This window comes from Notothenia rossii, assembly GCF_949606895.1.
Source record: "Notothenia rossii genome assembly, chromosome: 6".
Classification (NCBI taxonomy): Eukaryota; Metazoa; Chordata; class Actinopteri; order Perciformes; family Nototheniidae; genus Notothenia; species Notothenia rossii.
Window position 1 is genome coordinate 72,214,377 of NC_136909.1, and position 17,357 is coordinate 72,231,733.

The 17,357-nt window shown below is 40.0% G+C and overlaps 2 protein-coding genes across 3 annotated transcripts; both read left to right on the forward strand.

Moving 5' to 3' along the window:
• Nucleotides 1-240: 240 nt before the first annotated feature.
• Nucleotides 241-4,139, forward strand: klhl31 (kelch-like family member 31). Of its 2 annotated transcripts, none has more exons than XM_079689700.1 (3): nt 241-343; nt 1,137-2,339; nt 2,439-4,139. In XM_079689700.1, the coding sequence occupies exons 2-3, from the start codon at nt 1,165-1,167 to the stop codon at nt 3,169-3,171; spliced, it is 1,908 nt and encodes a 635-aa protein (XP_079545826.1). In that variant the 5' UTR covers nt 241-343; nt 1,137-1,164; the 3' UTR covers nt 3,172-4,139. The 2 variants fall into 2 exon arrangements, with proteins under 2 accessions (XP_079545826.1, XP_079545827.1); XM_079689701.1 differs by having other exon boundaries at nt 251-343; nt 1,140-2,339.
• A 1,223-nt stretch (nt 4,140-5,362) lies between these two features.
• On the forward strand, nt 5,363-14,887 carry gclc (glutamate-cysteine ligase, catalytic subunit). Its single transcript, XM_079690343.1, has 16 exons — nt 5,363-5,989; nt 6,946-7,058; nt 9,218-9,400; nt 9,806-9,919; nt 11,469-11,527; nt 11,664-11,800; nt 11,933-12,007; nt 12,165-12,281; nt 12,487-12,625; nt 12,760-12,872; nt 12,960-13,052; nt 13,176-13,280; nt 13,383-13,464; nt 13,687-13,796; nt 13,933-14,053; nt 14,172-14,887. The coding sequence occupies exons 1-16, from the start codon at nt 5,840-5,842 to the stop codon at nt 14,351-14,353; spliced, it is 1,893 nt and encodes a 630-aa protein (XP_079546469.1). The 5' UTR covers nt 5,363-5,839; the 3' UTR covers nt 14,354-14,887.
• Nucleotides 14,888-17,357: the final 2,470 nt, after the last annotated feature.

Sequence of the window (17,357 nt, forward strand, 5' to 3'; positions counted from 1 at the left end):
TTCTTCCTTGATACTATGACAAGATGCTTTGCTAAGAGAGCTGATGACTTTTTTCTAAACAATGGCCGAATGAAACTTTTCATGTGACGTCCTGTAGCAGGTTAGCCCTCACAGTTTGTTGACATCAACAGATTGGAAGCTATTGTGAGACCCTATGTTGGATCGGGTTTTGTGGTCCCCCTCCTGCCACAAGCATATCACAATACTTGATTGGCACTCACTCTCCTAGAGGAGGAGTTAACCGTATGTCTCTTTCAGCTGGGCTGACTGCTGCTCTCTCTCTCTTGCTCCAGTAACTGGAGGCACAAGTTCCTTCTTCCCCAGCCTCAACTTCATTTTGCAGGTAAGTGCAGCTTCTAAATGCTTAATCTATCACTATTTTCAAAAGGATAAACCAATCTGTTGCAGATAATGCTTCAGTGTTTGTTAGTCATTTGAGAACAGAAACTGACCTCTTTCCTCACTTAGGTAGGATTCAAAGGACTGACATATTGTATAAAGATGTAGAGATTTTTGTTTTACACATAGCATGGTGACAGTATGTCTCAGATTGTCTAGGGTTAAGAGTAAATCATGTGAGGATTGTTTTTTTCTATGAAACTTTTTTGTCTTGTAGATTGTCTTCATTACATACTTATTCAGGAAAAGCCTAATTGAATGTTAAATCAAATTAAGTAAAGAAAGGAGAGTGTTTGCCCTAATTTGAACTTTAAGAGTCAGAGGACATGAGGCCTGCTGCTCAGATCTCAAAGTCTATAAAAGGAACGTCATGGGTGAGCCGTCCAGAGTTGCTATTCCTGGACCTACAGCTGATAAACTGTGACAGATGCAAAGAGGGGGCTGTTTACGCACTCTCTTTCTCTCTCCAGCATCACCTGGCAGCATGTGTGCTTTCAAAGGTGTCAGGTCCTGGTAGTGTCTGAATAAATAAAGTTGAGAAGGGGTTAATCAATACTTAGATACAAGACAAGGACCACAGGTCCGCAAGACAGCATAAAATCATTTATAACAATATATTAATATCGTAGTCTTGTGAACCCTTAAATCCCACCAAGTTTCACTTGTACCAAATAATGTATTTATGATTTATCTGCATAATTTTTCCCTTTTCTGACAAGTTTTATTTATTTTTTCAGAAGCTCTGGGCCATATTCCGCTGCTGCCATGGCACCCAAAAAGAACAAATCGACCAAAAAGAATAAAGGAGACATAAATGAAATCACCATAATGGTCGAGGACAGCCCTGTCAACAAGATCAATGGGCTGAACACTCTGTTGGAAGGAGGAAATGGCTTCAACTGCATTTCAACCGAAGTTACTGATTCTGTGTATGCCCCAAACCTGCTGGAGGGTTTGAGCAGCATGAGGCAGGACAGCTTCCTCTGCGATCTAACCATCTCCACCAAGTCAAAGTCATTTGATGTTCACAAGGTAGTCATGGCGTCCTGCAGCGAGTACATTCGAAACATATTGAAGAAGGATTCAACCCTCCAGAAGATCGACCTGAACGACCTCTCACCTGCCGGCCTCGCCACAGCGATTACATATGCATACTCTGGAAAGCTGACCCTGTCGCTGTACAGCATTGGCAGCACCATCGCTGCCGCCATGATGCTGCAGATCCGCACCTTAGTGAAGATGTGCAGTGATTTCCTCAAGCAGGAGCTCAGCGTGGAGAACTGCATGTATGTGGGCAACATCGCTGATGCCTACGACCTCAAAGAAACCAAGGAAGCATCCCAGAAGTTCATGCGGGAGAACTTCATTGAGTTCTCTGAGATGGAGCAGTTCCTGAAGCTCACCTACGAGCAAATCAGTGATTTCCTCTCAGACGATTCCCTGCACCTTCCCTCTGAGATCACAGCCTTCCAGATCGCCATGAAGTGGTTGGACTTCGATGAGAAGAGGTTGAAGTATGCGGCGGATCTCCTTACTCTCATCCGCTTCGGCACCATCTCTGCCCAAGACCTGGTGAATCATGTCCAGAGTGCGCCCAGAATGATGCAAGACCCCGAGTGCCACCGTCTCCTTGTTGATGCCATGAATTACCATCTGCTGCCATACCAACAGAACATCCTCCAGTCACGCAGAACAAAGGTGCGCGGTGGCCTCAAGGTGATATTCACAGTTGGTGGACGCCCTGCCTTGACAGAGAAATCCCTCAGCAAAGAAGTTCTCTACAGAGATGAAGATAACGTGTGGAATAAGTTGACAGAAATGCCAGCAAAGAGCTTCAATCAATGCGTGGCAGTCTTGGACGGCTTCTTGTATGTGGCAGGTGGCGAGGACCAGAATGATGCAAGGAACCAAGCTAAACATGCTGTTGGCAACTTCTGCAGGTAAGAGCTAACAGTTACAGATGACTTCTTTTTAAATGTTGTCATGTCAGTTTGTGTAGAATGAGAAATTAACATGTAAATCCCTCTCACTATCTTTAGATATGACCCCCGCTTCAACACTTGGATTCACTTGAGCAACATGATCCAGAAGCGCACACACTTTAGCCTCAACATCTTCAATGGCCTTCTGTTTGCCATTGGAGGGCGAAATGGTGATGGCGTTCAGGCCTCGGTGGAGTGCTACGTGCCCTCCTCCAACCAGTGGCAGATGAAAGCTCCCATGGAGGTGCCCCGCTGCTGTCACGGCAGCTCCCTCATCGAGGGCAAGATCCTTGTATCCGGTGGTTACATCAACAACGCTTACTCCAGGGCTGTGTGCTCGTACGACCCCTCCACCGACAGCTGGCAGGATAAGAGCAGTCTGAGTACGCCTCGAGGCTGGCATTGCGCTGCCACCGTGGGAGACCGGGCCTACGTCATTGGTGGTAGTCAGTTGGGAGGTCGTGGGGAGAGGGTGGATGTCCTCGCCGTTGAGTCTTACAACCCTCACGGCGGGCAGTGGAGCTACTGCGCGCCTCTCCACACAGGAGTGAGCACAGCTGGTATTTGTGTTTTGAACAGCAAGGTGTATCTCCTCGGAGGCTGGAACGAGGGCGAGAAGAAGTACAAGAAATGCATTCAGTTGTACAACCCTGACCTCAATGATTGGACTGAGGATGATGAATTGCCGGAATCTACTGTTGGCATTTCATGCTGTGTCGTCACCATACCCACAAGGAAAACACGAGAGTCCAGAGCCAGTTCAGTGTCTTCAGCACCAGTTAGTATATAAAAGTTTAGATCATAATAATGTAGTTCACATGTTATATCTAAAGTTCTCTATCTTTTCTGGTGCATAAATCTTGGTTTTAACTCTACCGATAGAAGCTTTTTTTGTGGCTAAATTGATATCTAAATTGTGATCAACTTTTTTTCAGATGAGCAAAAATGTATAAAAAGAAAGGACTACAAATTTGGAATCTTAAAATATATTTAAAAACAAACATTCATTTCTATATTCAGTTGTTTTAGAGTTTAATAATTGGTATAATTAGGGTCAAATTCTGTTCACAATAAAGACCTAACTAATCTTGTCGTTTCAAAACGGAAATGTACCTTTGGGGCCAATTAAGTTGGGATAAGTGTATTAGCAAATATAATGTAATTTAGGAGTCGAATGAAAGGTATAAAAATGGAAAATCACTGCTGTTTTTTAGATTAATCGATGACACGATTGTCTTTCTCACTCAGCGTCATAACATTATAATAGTGTGTTGTTGGTATGCAGCACTGTCATCAATAATGTAGGATTTTGTGACCGTCCTTCTAGTGACAACTATAATAGCTACTGTGATTCTTAGATACTTGAACAGAATATTGGGCTAGAACTGGAATAAGTGTTGGCATCTCCTACCAGGAGTAGGTGCTTGTGATGAATTTGTTCAACACAACGCACAGTAAAGCTGCATTGCTCTACATGCGTCTCATGTACAGCACTCAGATGTCTTGTGTGGTGTGTTGTTGGTTCTTCATAAACACTATCAGAGCAAAGAAGTGGATTTTGATGGGAAAATGTTGGAGTAATGAAGGGTAAATGGGTTGCAATGTGACAGCAATAAACTATTTTGTAAAAAATATAAAAATAGAAGTTAGGAAAAACAATGTCAGCCTGAGCTTTCCTGGAAGTGATGTATTCCCTGACTGCTCATGTATTTTCATTTTTTTGTTTATTTTTAAATTAAAGAGATGAAGTGTAAGCTACACTGAGCCATGATCATTTATTAAAAATAATTTGCATGCAAAGTTTTATTATTTTATTATATTGTATGTGGGTCTTTGAAGAGGTGTGCTTGTGCGACACAAGTCAGGTCAAGGTTTGTTTGTTTTTAAGCACAATTTATAAGCAAAAAGGTTGACACATACACAGGATCATTTTGGTATTTCAACTTTTTTAAATAGATTTGCCTTACCGGACAAAGTAAGACAGCCAATGCAAGGATTCAGCGACACCAGATTTGTGTGGGATTAACTGGTTAACTGCAGTATTTGTGGACTAGGATTGTAAAGTGATGAGGCAATTTTGAGATATAACCATGACATAAGCACTTTTGATTTCCTGTTTTTAGTCCTGCATTGGTGGTGAAAAGGGCATACATTCTGTATGTGCAGTAAAGTTCATTACCATTGAGATATTGTTTCAGGGAAAGGCTTTGAGTCTGCCTTTAGTTAATTAAAAAAACACATAGAGCTTCTAATAATTGACACTGTAAAAATATGTAACATTGTGAGAGTAAGGGTCTGTAGACGTACAGGATTCAAATAAAGGACTATTATTATAATCTTTGATGTTTTCTTGTCAAATCAAACCCAAAGAGTCTGAACCAAAAAAATCTGAGAAAATTAAATGTTTTGAGAGTTTAACCATATCCTTATTTGGACAGATGTCAGTGCAGTTCAATGCCCTATAATTTATGTATCCACCCATGCATGTTCAAGTACACACACCTATAAAAGAAGTTGAAGGTGCTGTGTCATTATTACATCACTGTTTTTTCCAGGTTGTTCCATTCAGGTGCTCTGGATAAGTAGGTCCTTCCCAAAGGTTGGTTATAAACTTGACTCTTGATGTTTTAAACAGGGTTGTCGAAATGATAAGACAAGGGATAAATAAAAAGTAAATTTTATCTTTCAGCAAGAGCCAGTGAAAAGGAATAAGCTAGCCAACAGAAAGAGAAAGAAAGAAAGAAAGAAGCAGGATCCAGTATTTGGGAGAAATATGAGCATAAACAACTAGGATTACTTTGTATATCACAGAAAAGTTAATCCTTATCATGTAATGTACATTGCTATCAGTGACACAATATTTCCAGCACTACATGGACGCAGCACCACTACCTGATATGATTGACAGGTGTGGGAGGAGCCTATGGGTCGAGGAATGCTGAGTCACCGTGACGTCTCCCGCCCCGCCTGACGCCATCACGTGCGTAAAACCAGGAGGGCGTACATATGCACATCACAGCGAGACTGAGGTGCAGAAGACTGATTGGCAAAAACGATCTGACCTCCCGGTTCACTCTGCTGTCAGCACATCACATAACAACACTTGAACGGACCCGTAACGTGGTTGGTAACCGAGTCGAGGCTAGCAGGCCACACCAGCTTCTCGGGTTGTGCTTTACCGGGCTGTGCAGACATTAGCAAGTGATGAGCAAGGGCCTGTTTCTTCTGGATGCCCCGCTAAGGTTACCGACAGGGCACGCTTAACGCTTAACTTAAAAACACCTGTTTTCCGCCTGTGAACCCTCGGACAGCACCGCAAGGACCCGGGCTCTGTCGTTTGTTTGGACCGATACTTCATGCTAGCTCCGCTCCAGGTGGACACACTAGCTAGCTAGCTAACGCTCAGCGTGCAAGTTGATTTAAGACAACAGCAGCAGCACCTCTAGTCTGTCTGTGCGATGGGTCTGCTGTCACAGGGCTCTCCAACGAACTGGGAGGAAACCAAGAAGTATGCCGACTACATCAGAAAGCACGGTATTATTCAGTTTCTCAACATCTACAACAAGTTGAAGGAGCGACAGAAAGATGTGTTGAAATGGGGCGATGAGGTAAGAAAGGACCTTTTTTTATCTTAGAAAGTACTGCTGCTGCCTTTGATCTCTCTGCATGATGCAATAGTGATCCTTCATTGACATAAATAACATTTCTGCAAAATCAAAATGCAACCTTACATTGTGTAATATCTTAAAAAGATTGTCATGCATCTACATGCACATGTTCCTACTAAAACGCTGAATAATGTGTTTAGGTTAGATGTCAACAAGGTGTTAGTTGTTGTCACTTGTTGCATTGTTAGCCTACTTACTAATGGTTATTCACTTACAAAAAGTATTTCTTAAAGAGCTGCTTATAAATGTTATTCCTGAGTATTACTGCATTCAACCACTGACCATCCCACCCCCCCCCCCCCCCCCCTCCCTATTTTCTGTTTTTTTTGTATTTACTTTGTATTTTTTGTTGTTTTTTATTCTCTGTCAAAGTGTCTTTGAGTGTCTAGAAAAGCGCTATACAAGTTTCATGTAGTATTATTATTATTATTATTACAATCATGCCGTTTCCCAGTGACTGTATAACGAATAAAACACCCCAGGCAGTACTACTTGTAATACCTGAAGACTCCCCATGTTGAGTAAACTTTAACCTAAATCCTGTTTCATTATCCTTTGTTAACAAACAGTTAGGAACACATTAGTTTTTGCCTGCCACCCAGTCCACAAAAGTTCAGAGTGCTCCAGCTTTGAACAAAGTGTCTTGATTTTGAACATTGTGGAATGCTGTTTTTATAGATTAATCCCTCTTTCAGACAGGGGATTAGAGGGTAGCAGAGTCAGAGTCAAGGAAACATAACTGATGAATTGGAGTTGATGTGCTGCCGTCTGATCTTGAACATGGCTGCTTTGTGCCTTAGTTTAGCGATGATTGAAAACCGTCAAAGAAATTTAAAAGAGTGCTTAACAAGAATGTATTTCATGGATCCTGCTTATGTTTGATGATTTGCTTTTAGGTTGAGTACATGTTGGTTGAATTGGACGACAAAGATGAGAAGGTTCGACTCGTACTGACTGGCGGAGATCATTTGGAAACCCTCCAAGAACAGGGCGAAAATATAAACCCCAAGTAAGTAAGCTCGCCACAGAATAAACGCAGCTGAATGTAATAGATAAGATCCTTCCTTCTTGATACTGTGTCGTTTTAAACAAGAACCTTTTTCTCTTTAACTTTGTGTCCTGCCTCCCCCAATATGCACCTGTTGCTCAAGTCAAAGTTATCTGTCTCGCATTCAGAAATGGCAACGCTTAAATTCATTCATCTGAATGAATGCACGTCATATGCCAAGAGTGCTGTTGTCAGTTTGTGGTTTTGTTCTGGATTACTGAGAGCTAACAACTGGCTTTTTTCGGGTTTCATAATTATTGTGCTTAAATGAAAAAGTACATGCTGTATCGAAGTCAAATTGTCATGCATCACGTGCACACATTCCCAGGTATTGTTTTGTTATCTCTAAAGCTGCTACACACCCACATATTTATCGTGGCAGATTAGATCCCGTCAACAGAGTCTGCTGAACCCATTGAACGAGAATGTAAACATGAAGAGTGAGACAGCTCTGTAGAGAAAAATGTGAATTTGAGATGAACTACAAACATGATTCACCTGCTGCAAAATAACTTTTAGGTATTTTTCTGCATTTCTCTTGTTTGTTGTGGAGCACGCCACTCGGGCTACATTCAGTTTCTAAACTTTATTTATGTGGCTATTTCAAACTGCTTCATCCTCATAAAGACAAATGAGAGAGGCGGGCAGTATCTCTCTGCAGTCCCACCGGGTTTCACTCACACTGAGTTTGCCTGCATGCCTATAGGCTATATTAGAGAATTTGACTTTCAAAGTCATTGTTCATTCATCATCCGTATGACATGTGATGTTTACAAACAAGTCTAATCCCTTTTACAATGCAGAAGAGTTTCTCCTCTAGCTGTGCACACCCTGATCTTTACCACAAACACTTTCAGGATTCAAAGTCTTTCAAACGATTATGCGTGCATTAACCGCTCCGTCCTGTTCTCTGTCCTGTTCTCCGTCCTGTTCTCTGTCCTGTTCCCATTCATGACTCCGACACATAGCTATTGACCTCACTGTAGGGATTATATCACCAGTGAGCCATTTTCCTCTCTCTCCCTGTCAATCATTAAGTGCTGTTTTACTCTTTATGGGGCTTTTAGTTCTCTTTCTCAAAGTTCTTCAAAATAAGAGACTTGTTGCTTCCAATTAGAAGTGTCGGATATAGGGATAACCGTATATTTAGAAATTATAATAATGACAAATAACACACGCATGATTATTGTTTAAATAATACAGTGTGTCTGTAACATTTATCATTTCCATACATAACATAATATCATTTCCATTTCTTTAAATCATGTTTTTGTTTCTTCCCACAATGCCCCAAAGAAAAATTAGTCTCTAAAAGATTTGTTTCAAATATTTTTATCATGTTTTTGCCACAAATCTGATATATCGGCAACGCTAGTTATATACCAAAACTTGTTTTTTTTATTTCTCAGTGTTGGTGCACACAGTCTCAGTGTTTCATCACTCCCTTCGATTTATACCCAAACATAGTTACTCTCAGAAAAACATTAACATTTTTTTAAACGTCTTCATCCAAATGTACTTAAACGCGCTGTGAACAGAGAACTTTTATTAGCTGGTGTGAGCATATTCAAATCCTATCTGAACAAGAGGCAGTTTTTTTTGGGCAAAACTGTTAATATGTTAAAGAAAAAATCGGATAAACTCTCAAACATTTAGAGATGATTTATCTTGAGGTCACCCGTCCAGAGATAGAAATCATTTCTTCTCTTAGGAGCGCTGTTTGCGTTTCCTATCTGTAGTGACATTGCTTTAATAAGAGGCATTGTGGGTACCGCTGTAAACGTGTTGGTACAAGCTTCTGAGTGTTATGTTTGCGCGCTGCCCATGACGTCGGTCAGAATCTGTGGAGCCAACTTCACCCAGGGGAAATACCAGGGGCAGTGGGAATAGTGGAGCCGATGCATTCCTCATTACTGCCCCTCTGTCGCACACACCACCGAGCACGCTCCGGAGCACAAATACGTTGCATTTGTTTGCCGTGCCAAGATTACGGAGGACATACGAGCGGTCGGTTCATTCAATCAGAAAGGTCCTCGCGATAACGTTTTTCCTCCATGGCTTCTTTCCTCGCTGACTTATAAAGGGAGACTGTTTTCACAACACTTTTCCTATTTGTACAGCCACCCCACTCTTTGGAGACCGGAGTATGGCAGCTACATGATCGAAGGAACTCCAGGGCAGCCGTACGGAGGGACCATGTCGGAGTTCAACACCGTGGAGGGCAACATGGGGAAGAGGCGACGAGAGGCCTCTTCTGTGCTCAACCAGAACGAAACGCTCTGCACCATCACCTCATTCCCAAGGTGATTAGTTTTTACAAGAGCAGGTGGTCCAACAGCCTACACTATTCATCATTGGACAGCAAGCCATGTGCAACAAATAGTTGTGTTCATGCTATTTATAGAACTAGAAAGGTCAATCTACAGAAAGGAAATAACAGAAAAATAAATGTGATCATAAATGAATAATTTTGGCTTTCACGCTAAATGCTGATCTTATCTTGTCCAATATGAGCATTTCAGGATCTTCCCTTCTAAAAGGAAGATATTGGACATAATAAATATCTGGTTAGATTTTAGAAATGTATTGTTTTGACATTTTTACACAAAGATAATTACATGGGGAAATGATTGGCTGAATAATTGATGACAGCTCTAATGGTAAGGTGCAGCCCTGTAACGTTTGTTTGTGTTTGATCCTTTGTTCAGGTTAGGTTGCCCAGGTTTCACTAAGCCAGAGTACCAGCCGACCCCCGTGGAGAAGGGCGTGTCCAAGTCCCTATTTTTCCCAGACGAGGCCATCAACAGACACCCGAGATTCAGGTAGGCTTCATAACTAAAGTCTTTGTTTTCCTCACTGATATGTTCTTAAACACATTTGTTTACTATAAAGCAGGATCATGTTTTCCTTTTGGTCATGATGAGCAACAACTTTGACTAAATACTAGGGCCGGGACTCGATTAAAAAAATTAATCTAATTAATTAGAGGCTTTGTAATTAATTAATCGCAATTAATCGCATTTTTAATCGCATATAAATATTTGACCTGAGAACAGTGAGAAGCAATTTTTTTTCACATGGATTTTAGTATACCATTGAATAATGACTGAATACATAAGCTTAAGCAACAAAACATTGTTTATTTTTTTGAAGATGGTACTTAACCAAGACCAACAGAAAAGTGCAATTTTTGCCATAAAGTGTAGCAACAGCATATTTAGGAATATAGTACATTTCAGAGATTCAGGTAGCCTATAGGTAGGTAGACCTTCTGTAAACTATAACACTTTGTTTTTTAAGTAAAACACAATACTTTCAAGTACATTCAGAACATTGGAAACCCTGACTATTAGAAAACATCTCTCTGTTGCTTCAGAGGCCATAACAAACTTTGTTGATTTACCAACAGTTGATTTAAAAAATCTAATACATTTCAGTCCAACTCTCTCAATAACCTTGGCCAAAACAATAAACAGTTCAACATAAAGTGCCAGTTGCCCCAACAACGTAATAAATAGTTCAACATAAAGTGTACCATTTAAAATAAAATAAAAAAGTGCCAGTGATTGACCTCAATCCCTCCTATTCTTCCAATATCCTGATGAAAAATAAAATCTCTCTGTTGCATAGGCCACTGTTTGATCAACGCGAATTGGGTGTGGGTCCTTGTACTCCGAGTCGGGCTAACGTCCACGCTAGCTTCCACGCTAGCTGCTATATGTTTTGCATTGAGGTGATACTTGAGGCTTTATGTGCTGCGGTGATATGAGAATTCCTTTTTGCATCATTTGCAAGCAACCGTGCTCTTATCGACGCTTCCATCCGTCCGTTTTTTAAAACAAAATGTCCCATCCACGGGGCCAGTCAAAGAGGTCTCATCAGCTTCTTCGTTCACGTTTGACTATTGTTCACTGTGGTTTGTTGTTGTCTGAAGTCATGAACGTTAGTTGATGCTCCAGTATAATCGGTACCCCTGAAACTCATCCAGTGAGAAACGTTCCGCGGTGCAAAAATAAGTGCGATTAAAATGCGTTAATTTTTGTGTAATTAATTCATCTTAATTAACACGTTAAAGTCCCGGCCCTACTAAATACACATCATCATTTAAGAGGCTGTAAGTTAATATGAATTATCTTGTGATAAATCAGCCAATATTCATTGTTCATATATCGGCATTGCTGTATGTGTTTCTGAGAAATGACAGACTCTTGTGTTTCTTTAAACGCGTTTGAACGCAACAAGCAATTATTTAGCCTATACTTTCCTCCAATTTACTTTAAAACTGCTCAATATAGGGTAACTGCCTCAAAACTCCAGTATGCATCTGGACAATACCATACTTATTACCTATAATTGTATTTGCTTTTTCAGCGCTCTTACCAGAAACATACGTCACAGAAGGGGAGAGAAAGTTGCAATCAATGTGCCAAGTAAGTTTAAATCAAATGTATCGATATTATGAGTCACTGTAGTCTACTTGGTCGTTCCTATAAATGTTTTCTGTCAACCAATCAATCTTTTCCTAAACATTTGAGAAACAAAACAATATTATTCCTTCTGTTTCAGTCTTCAAAGACAAGTGCACTCCATCTCCATTCGTGGAGGAGTTCCCTGAGGACGATGGCGAGGCAGCGCGGGCGGCTCTGCCTGACCATATATACATGGACGCCATGGGCTTCGGCATGGGCAACTGCTGCCTGCAGGTACTGACCAACAGCCTTGTACATAAGATGCTGTAGCCTGGATTGTTATGAGTTTTGCACGATCGCAGCTTCACAATCCCAATGAGTGATTTATAAATGTACTTCAGCCTCTCTTTTACGATGCTTCTGCAGGTGACATTCCAAGCTTGTAGCATTGATGAGGCGAGATACCTTTATGACCAACTAGCAACGTTCTGCCCCATAGTGGTGAGTGGATAGATCCTCTTCAGCTGGACTGATACATAACTAACGATCTTAATCCCAATGTTTTTCTGTAATATGAGTAAATAAGTGGTACAACATTGTGTTGCTTAGTTTCTTGTTTACATAATTGCTATTACTGACAACCTTTTTCTCTCTACAGATGGCGTTGAGTGCGGCTTCGCCCTTCTACCGGGGTTTTGTGTCGGATAACGATTGTCGCTGGGGAGTTATTTCTGCCTCGGTGGACGACAGGACACGGGAGGAGCGCGGACTCGTGGTGAGCAGACAGGGTCTTTGCAAAGAAAGACACGCTTTGGTGAAAAGTATTTAATTGTGAATAGGCTTTGTGAAGTCTTACCTCTTATTATTCGTGTAACTCATCATAGACAACATACACCAACATAATTTGACAGTAGAGCTGTTTATGCTTTTGTCTTGTATTTTGAGTGTAATGTATAAAATGTCCTTTTTTCCCTTTGCAGCCTTTGAAAAACAACAAATACAGGATCTTCAAGTCAAGATACGATTCAATTGACAGCTACCTGTCCAGCTGCGGTGAGAAGTACAATGACATCGATCTGACAATAGATGAGGAGATCCAGAAGCAGCTGCTGGACGCAGGTACAGGAGAGGAAGTGATAGAAATATGTCAAAACATGAAGATTTCTAATAAATGCTTACGCAGTTTAAAAGTTAAAGATTTCTAATAAATGCTTACGCAGTTTAGAAGTTAACAATTGGATTCCTGTGTGTAGGAATCGACAAACTGCTAGCCCAACACATAGCACACCTCTTCATCCGAGATCCAATCTACGTCCTGCAGGAGAAAATCCACCTGGATGACGAAAACGAATCTGATCACTTTGAGGTGAGCGTTTCTGTATTCTGTATTATTAGGGGAAATATCAAACCCTGTGTTTAAAAGTAGTATAACGTTTATTTTGTCTTCCTGCAGAGCCTGCAGTCGACTAACTGGCAGACGATGAGGTTCAAACCTCCACCTCCCAACTCCGACATTGGCTGGAGAGTCGAGTTTCGTCCCATGGAGGTAAAAAAAAAAACGCACTGTTACTTAACTTAGACTTTATATTGTAATCTTTGCTTTTATTTGGTAACATGGCTTTGCAAATACAAAAACAGAAATGATTGTAAGTTGCGTTTGACTTTTCAGGTGCAGCTCACTGACTTTGAAAACGCTGCATATGTGGTCTTCGTCGTCCTGCTCACCAGAGTGATCTTGTCCTATAAACTTGACTTTCTGATCCCTCTGTCAAAGGTAAAAAAACAGCCGCACTGCCTAGTTCTTCGTAAAAGTGTGTGTGTGTGTGTATATATACTTTGCACAGGGTGCTCTGATACATCAACTGTCTTCCATCAGGTCGATGAAAACATGAAGGTAGCACAGAAGAGAAACTCAGTCCAGGAGGGCATGTTCTATTTCCGAAAGGACATCTTCAAAGGTGGGTAAAAAAAAAAAAAGTGTAACTTTATGTTGATTCTTGAAGGGACTAATATTATACAAAATCACCATTTGTATATCACCTTGTGTAACTTTGGAAGTTGTGTTCCTACATTTAAGCTAACATGGAGAGTAATTGATTTAAGAATGGTCTTTTTGGGGGTGAAGTATTTCTTTAAAGTGAGTAAGCAGTGGTTGATCCATTCTGATTATCCATCAATAGGCTGCAACCCGGGCCTTGATGGCGCTGCCACGGCTGAGAATGGCCTGGACTCTGATTGTGAGAACGAGGAGTACACACTGATGAGCATCGACACCATCATCAACGGAAAGGTGATTATTTCTCCTTAATATATCTCAACAACTATTGGATGCATTCATTTCTTTTAAGACATTCATGGTCTCCAGAGGATGAATCCTACTGACTGTAGTATATAAATCTAACAATTACTGCTGTTTTTATCACTAGGAGGGAGTATTTCAAGGGCTTATCCCCATCCTTAACTGCTACCTGGAAAACATGGAAGTGGATGTGGACACCAGGTGCACAATATTAAACTATCTGAAGCTCATCAAGAAGCGTGCCTCAGGTAAACTTGGATTAAAAAAACAAAAAAAAAAACAGAATGTTCTTATTATCCAGAAGCAGATTTTCTGTTCCTATAGCTTCAACTCGCGCGTAACTCTTACTTTTCTGATCTGAAACAGGCGAGCTGATGACCATGGCCAAGTGGATGAGGGAATTTGTTGCCAAGCATCCACAGTATAAGCAGGACAGCGTCCTCACTGACAAGATTAACTACGACCTGTTCAAGAAGTGTGACAAGATAGCAAAAGGGGAGGAGCAGTGCCCGGAGCTCATTGGAAACCCAGTGAACAGGTTCAAATGAGAGGCTGCAGAAATTCACCGTCAATATTCAAATTTGCATGTAAAGGAAGACCAAATGTGTGGCTCATGACAGCGGTCCAATTTTAACAGAATGCAAAACTGCATGTGTGTGTTGTGAAAAAACACCTGCATCAAATGTTTGTATATACTGTATCAGATTGTTATGATTACAGAATTATTTTAATAGGGTTAAGACATGCTTACGGTTGTGTAATAGAAATCAGATGTGTATTTATTTTTCTCTGGAAATTAAGTCTATCTGTGTGTGAGAATGTAAATGTAGCTAAGAGTTGTACAGTAGTCTGCTTTTAACCTTGAGTTCTATAAATACTGTATTTCCTCTCTTTAAAACATCAACATCATGGGCCTTTTTAAAAATTCTAGATTGGAGCTTTCTTTGCATTTGGTAGAGGTTTTTTTTCATTCTCAGAGAAATGTTTGCTTTGCTCTGCTGACGTTGTAATGGGACCTTGAAAGAAGTGAAGCATTGTTTGAAATGTGATGCTGCTTTAAAATAAATCTGCACAAGATTGAAGATATAGTATTAAATGTGTTTTTTCTTCAAAATGAGCCGTAGGAATGACGATTAACAGGTCCTAAAAGCAATCCAACTAGCCGCATTACACTCCTACAAAAATGCCGGTCGTCAGAATATTTTCCTTTTTAAATATTGGTTTGCAGCCAGGACCTGACACGATGTTTGCCTCAACATGTTCATTGTGAGAATTTGCTTGCATTCTATTATAAAAACTTTAAAATTGTATATGCAGATGGTGCAAGAGCCTTCAGGTGACTTTACATTGCCTCCCCTCCCCTGAAGAGGTCAAAGGTCAGGGTGAGATCATGAGTCCTGAAGCAGTTGGAACTGCACCTCTTCACATTCTTACCACTAAAATAACTTTATATTATCTAGTAAGGGAAAATAATGCAGCCCTTGTTCAAGCTACTTCAGCATGTTACCATAATCTTACTGAGATTTCATGCTAATCTAATTTTCAATGTCATTTAAGCGTGTGAGCATGCTAGCATTACAAAATTGCCTGGGCGAGCCAAATCGGCACTAAAAAGCCTTGCTAACAAAATATGGTGCCCATCTCAATCACTGAGATATTTCAGCCTGTATCATATAGACAAACTGTATGTTGCTATCCCCTCAAAAAAATAGCAGATAAACTTCCTGGTGATCTTGGAGGTTAAAATAGTTTATTTAAAAAAGAAAAAACTATGAATTCATCAATCTGACGAAAATCCAGGCCCTTTCGTTGACCATTTAGAATGAAGAGCCTCTTTTGGAAAAAAATGTAAATACTACATAAGTATAACAGTGCATTTCATTTTTGTTGTAACGCTTCATATCTAACAGCCAATACCTGAACACTATTATCCACAAGGTGGTGCTAAAGAATCACAGCTTTACATAATACTGAGCTGCAGGGGGAAATGAGAGCATCAGTTTGACCTTGTGGACCAGATAATGATTATGGATAGTACATTCTGCCGAGAGACAAGAAACAGACAAGTTAAAGCACACGCAAAATGAAGGCATATTAGAAGAATATAGTGACTAGAGAACAGCCATGTTGTAAAGCTCACAAATGCAAAGACATTTTTTTACAGAGAATCGATACGTGAGGTTTAATGTGATTTGTTTTTGATATGCAGCAGGTCAGTGAATGTTAGAACAGCCACCTGTCCCCACTAATCCTGAGGGAGAAACAGGCCGTTTTTCCCAGCAATATTTTGACCCGTAATAGAAAGCACAGGTGTTACTAATAACAATAATGGCTCTGTTCTATTTTACTGTGTAAGCTATAGTGACAGCATGCATAATACAAGGACTCTAAAACTGAAGCATTTGAATTATAAAACATTTCATTATTTACACCTGTGCCTTTTCCAGGACAGTTCATAATGTCAATGTGCTGATGCTGTATGTACACTGAATGTTTTACTATTTTTTAAACAAAGAAAGTCAGTCATGGTAGACCATTAGAAACATATGCCTTCAGAGTAACACAAAGTCTGCAACATAACTTTGAGTGAAATGTTGTTATCCAAACACATCTCTGAGTTAATCATCAGGGTGTTGTAACCATAACCAAGCCCTCTTTCAACAAGATTAATCAAACTGAGGTTGCTCTACTTGTCAATGTTATCATACAAATCATATCCATGATGTAAAACTATCTAGTCGAACCCATAGAGAAGTATCCTTTTATTATTTATTGTCTTACAGCTTACTCTTTTTATTTTCCAGCTCAAACTTTTAGTGTTTAATTCAAAGGGCAATTCCATGCAATCAATATTCTGTAATAATTCTGGGTTGAATCCATTGATGAAGTTTATGAGTGGGAAAGTGGTATCAGGTGTCCCATAACTGCCTCAATAAAGGAAGAAGAGGACAATAACTTTAGTGAAATGTACTACTTTAAATACATATTTTAGTTATTTTTCTTGGCCCTGGGTTGTCTACATGCCTGGAGAAGGGGAAGGTGGAGAGTGGATGTTCAGTTGGTTGCAATCTGCAACTACACTCTTAGATGCAGTGTTGGAAGGAGTACTCCGATCCTTTACTCACGTAAAAGTATAAATACTATGGTCTTAAAATACTCCATTACAAGTAAAAGTCGTGATTTCAAAATGTGAAAGAATGTGTAGAAATGTCAACAACAACAAAAAAGTCAAAATGTGTAAAAGTACAAAAGTATTATTATCAAAATATACTTAATGTACAAAAAGTAAAAACTACTTATGCAGAATGGATCTTTTCACGTGATTTTTATTTATCCTGTTTTTATATATAAGAGCATTTTAGTAGTTTATCAATGTGGACCAAATTCAGTTACAATTGTAAACTTAAATACTGTGTAGATTAGTAGTACAGTAGGCTACTGCATTATACCAGATTACCATATCTTTTTTTGAATATATACAAAGTAACTTTGAGTGTTAAAATAAATGTAGTAGAGTAAAAAGTACAATGGGTGCAGAGTACGAGTATAAAT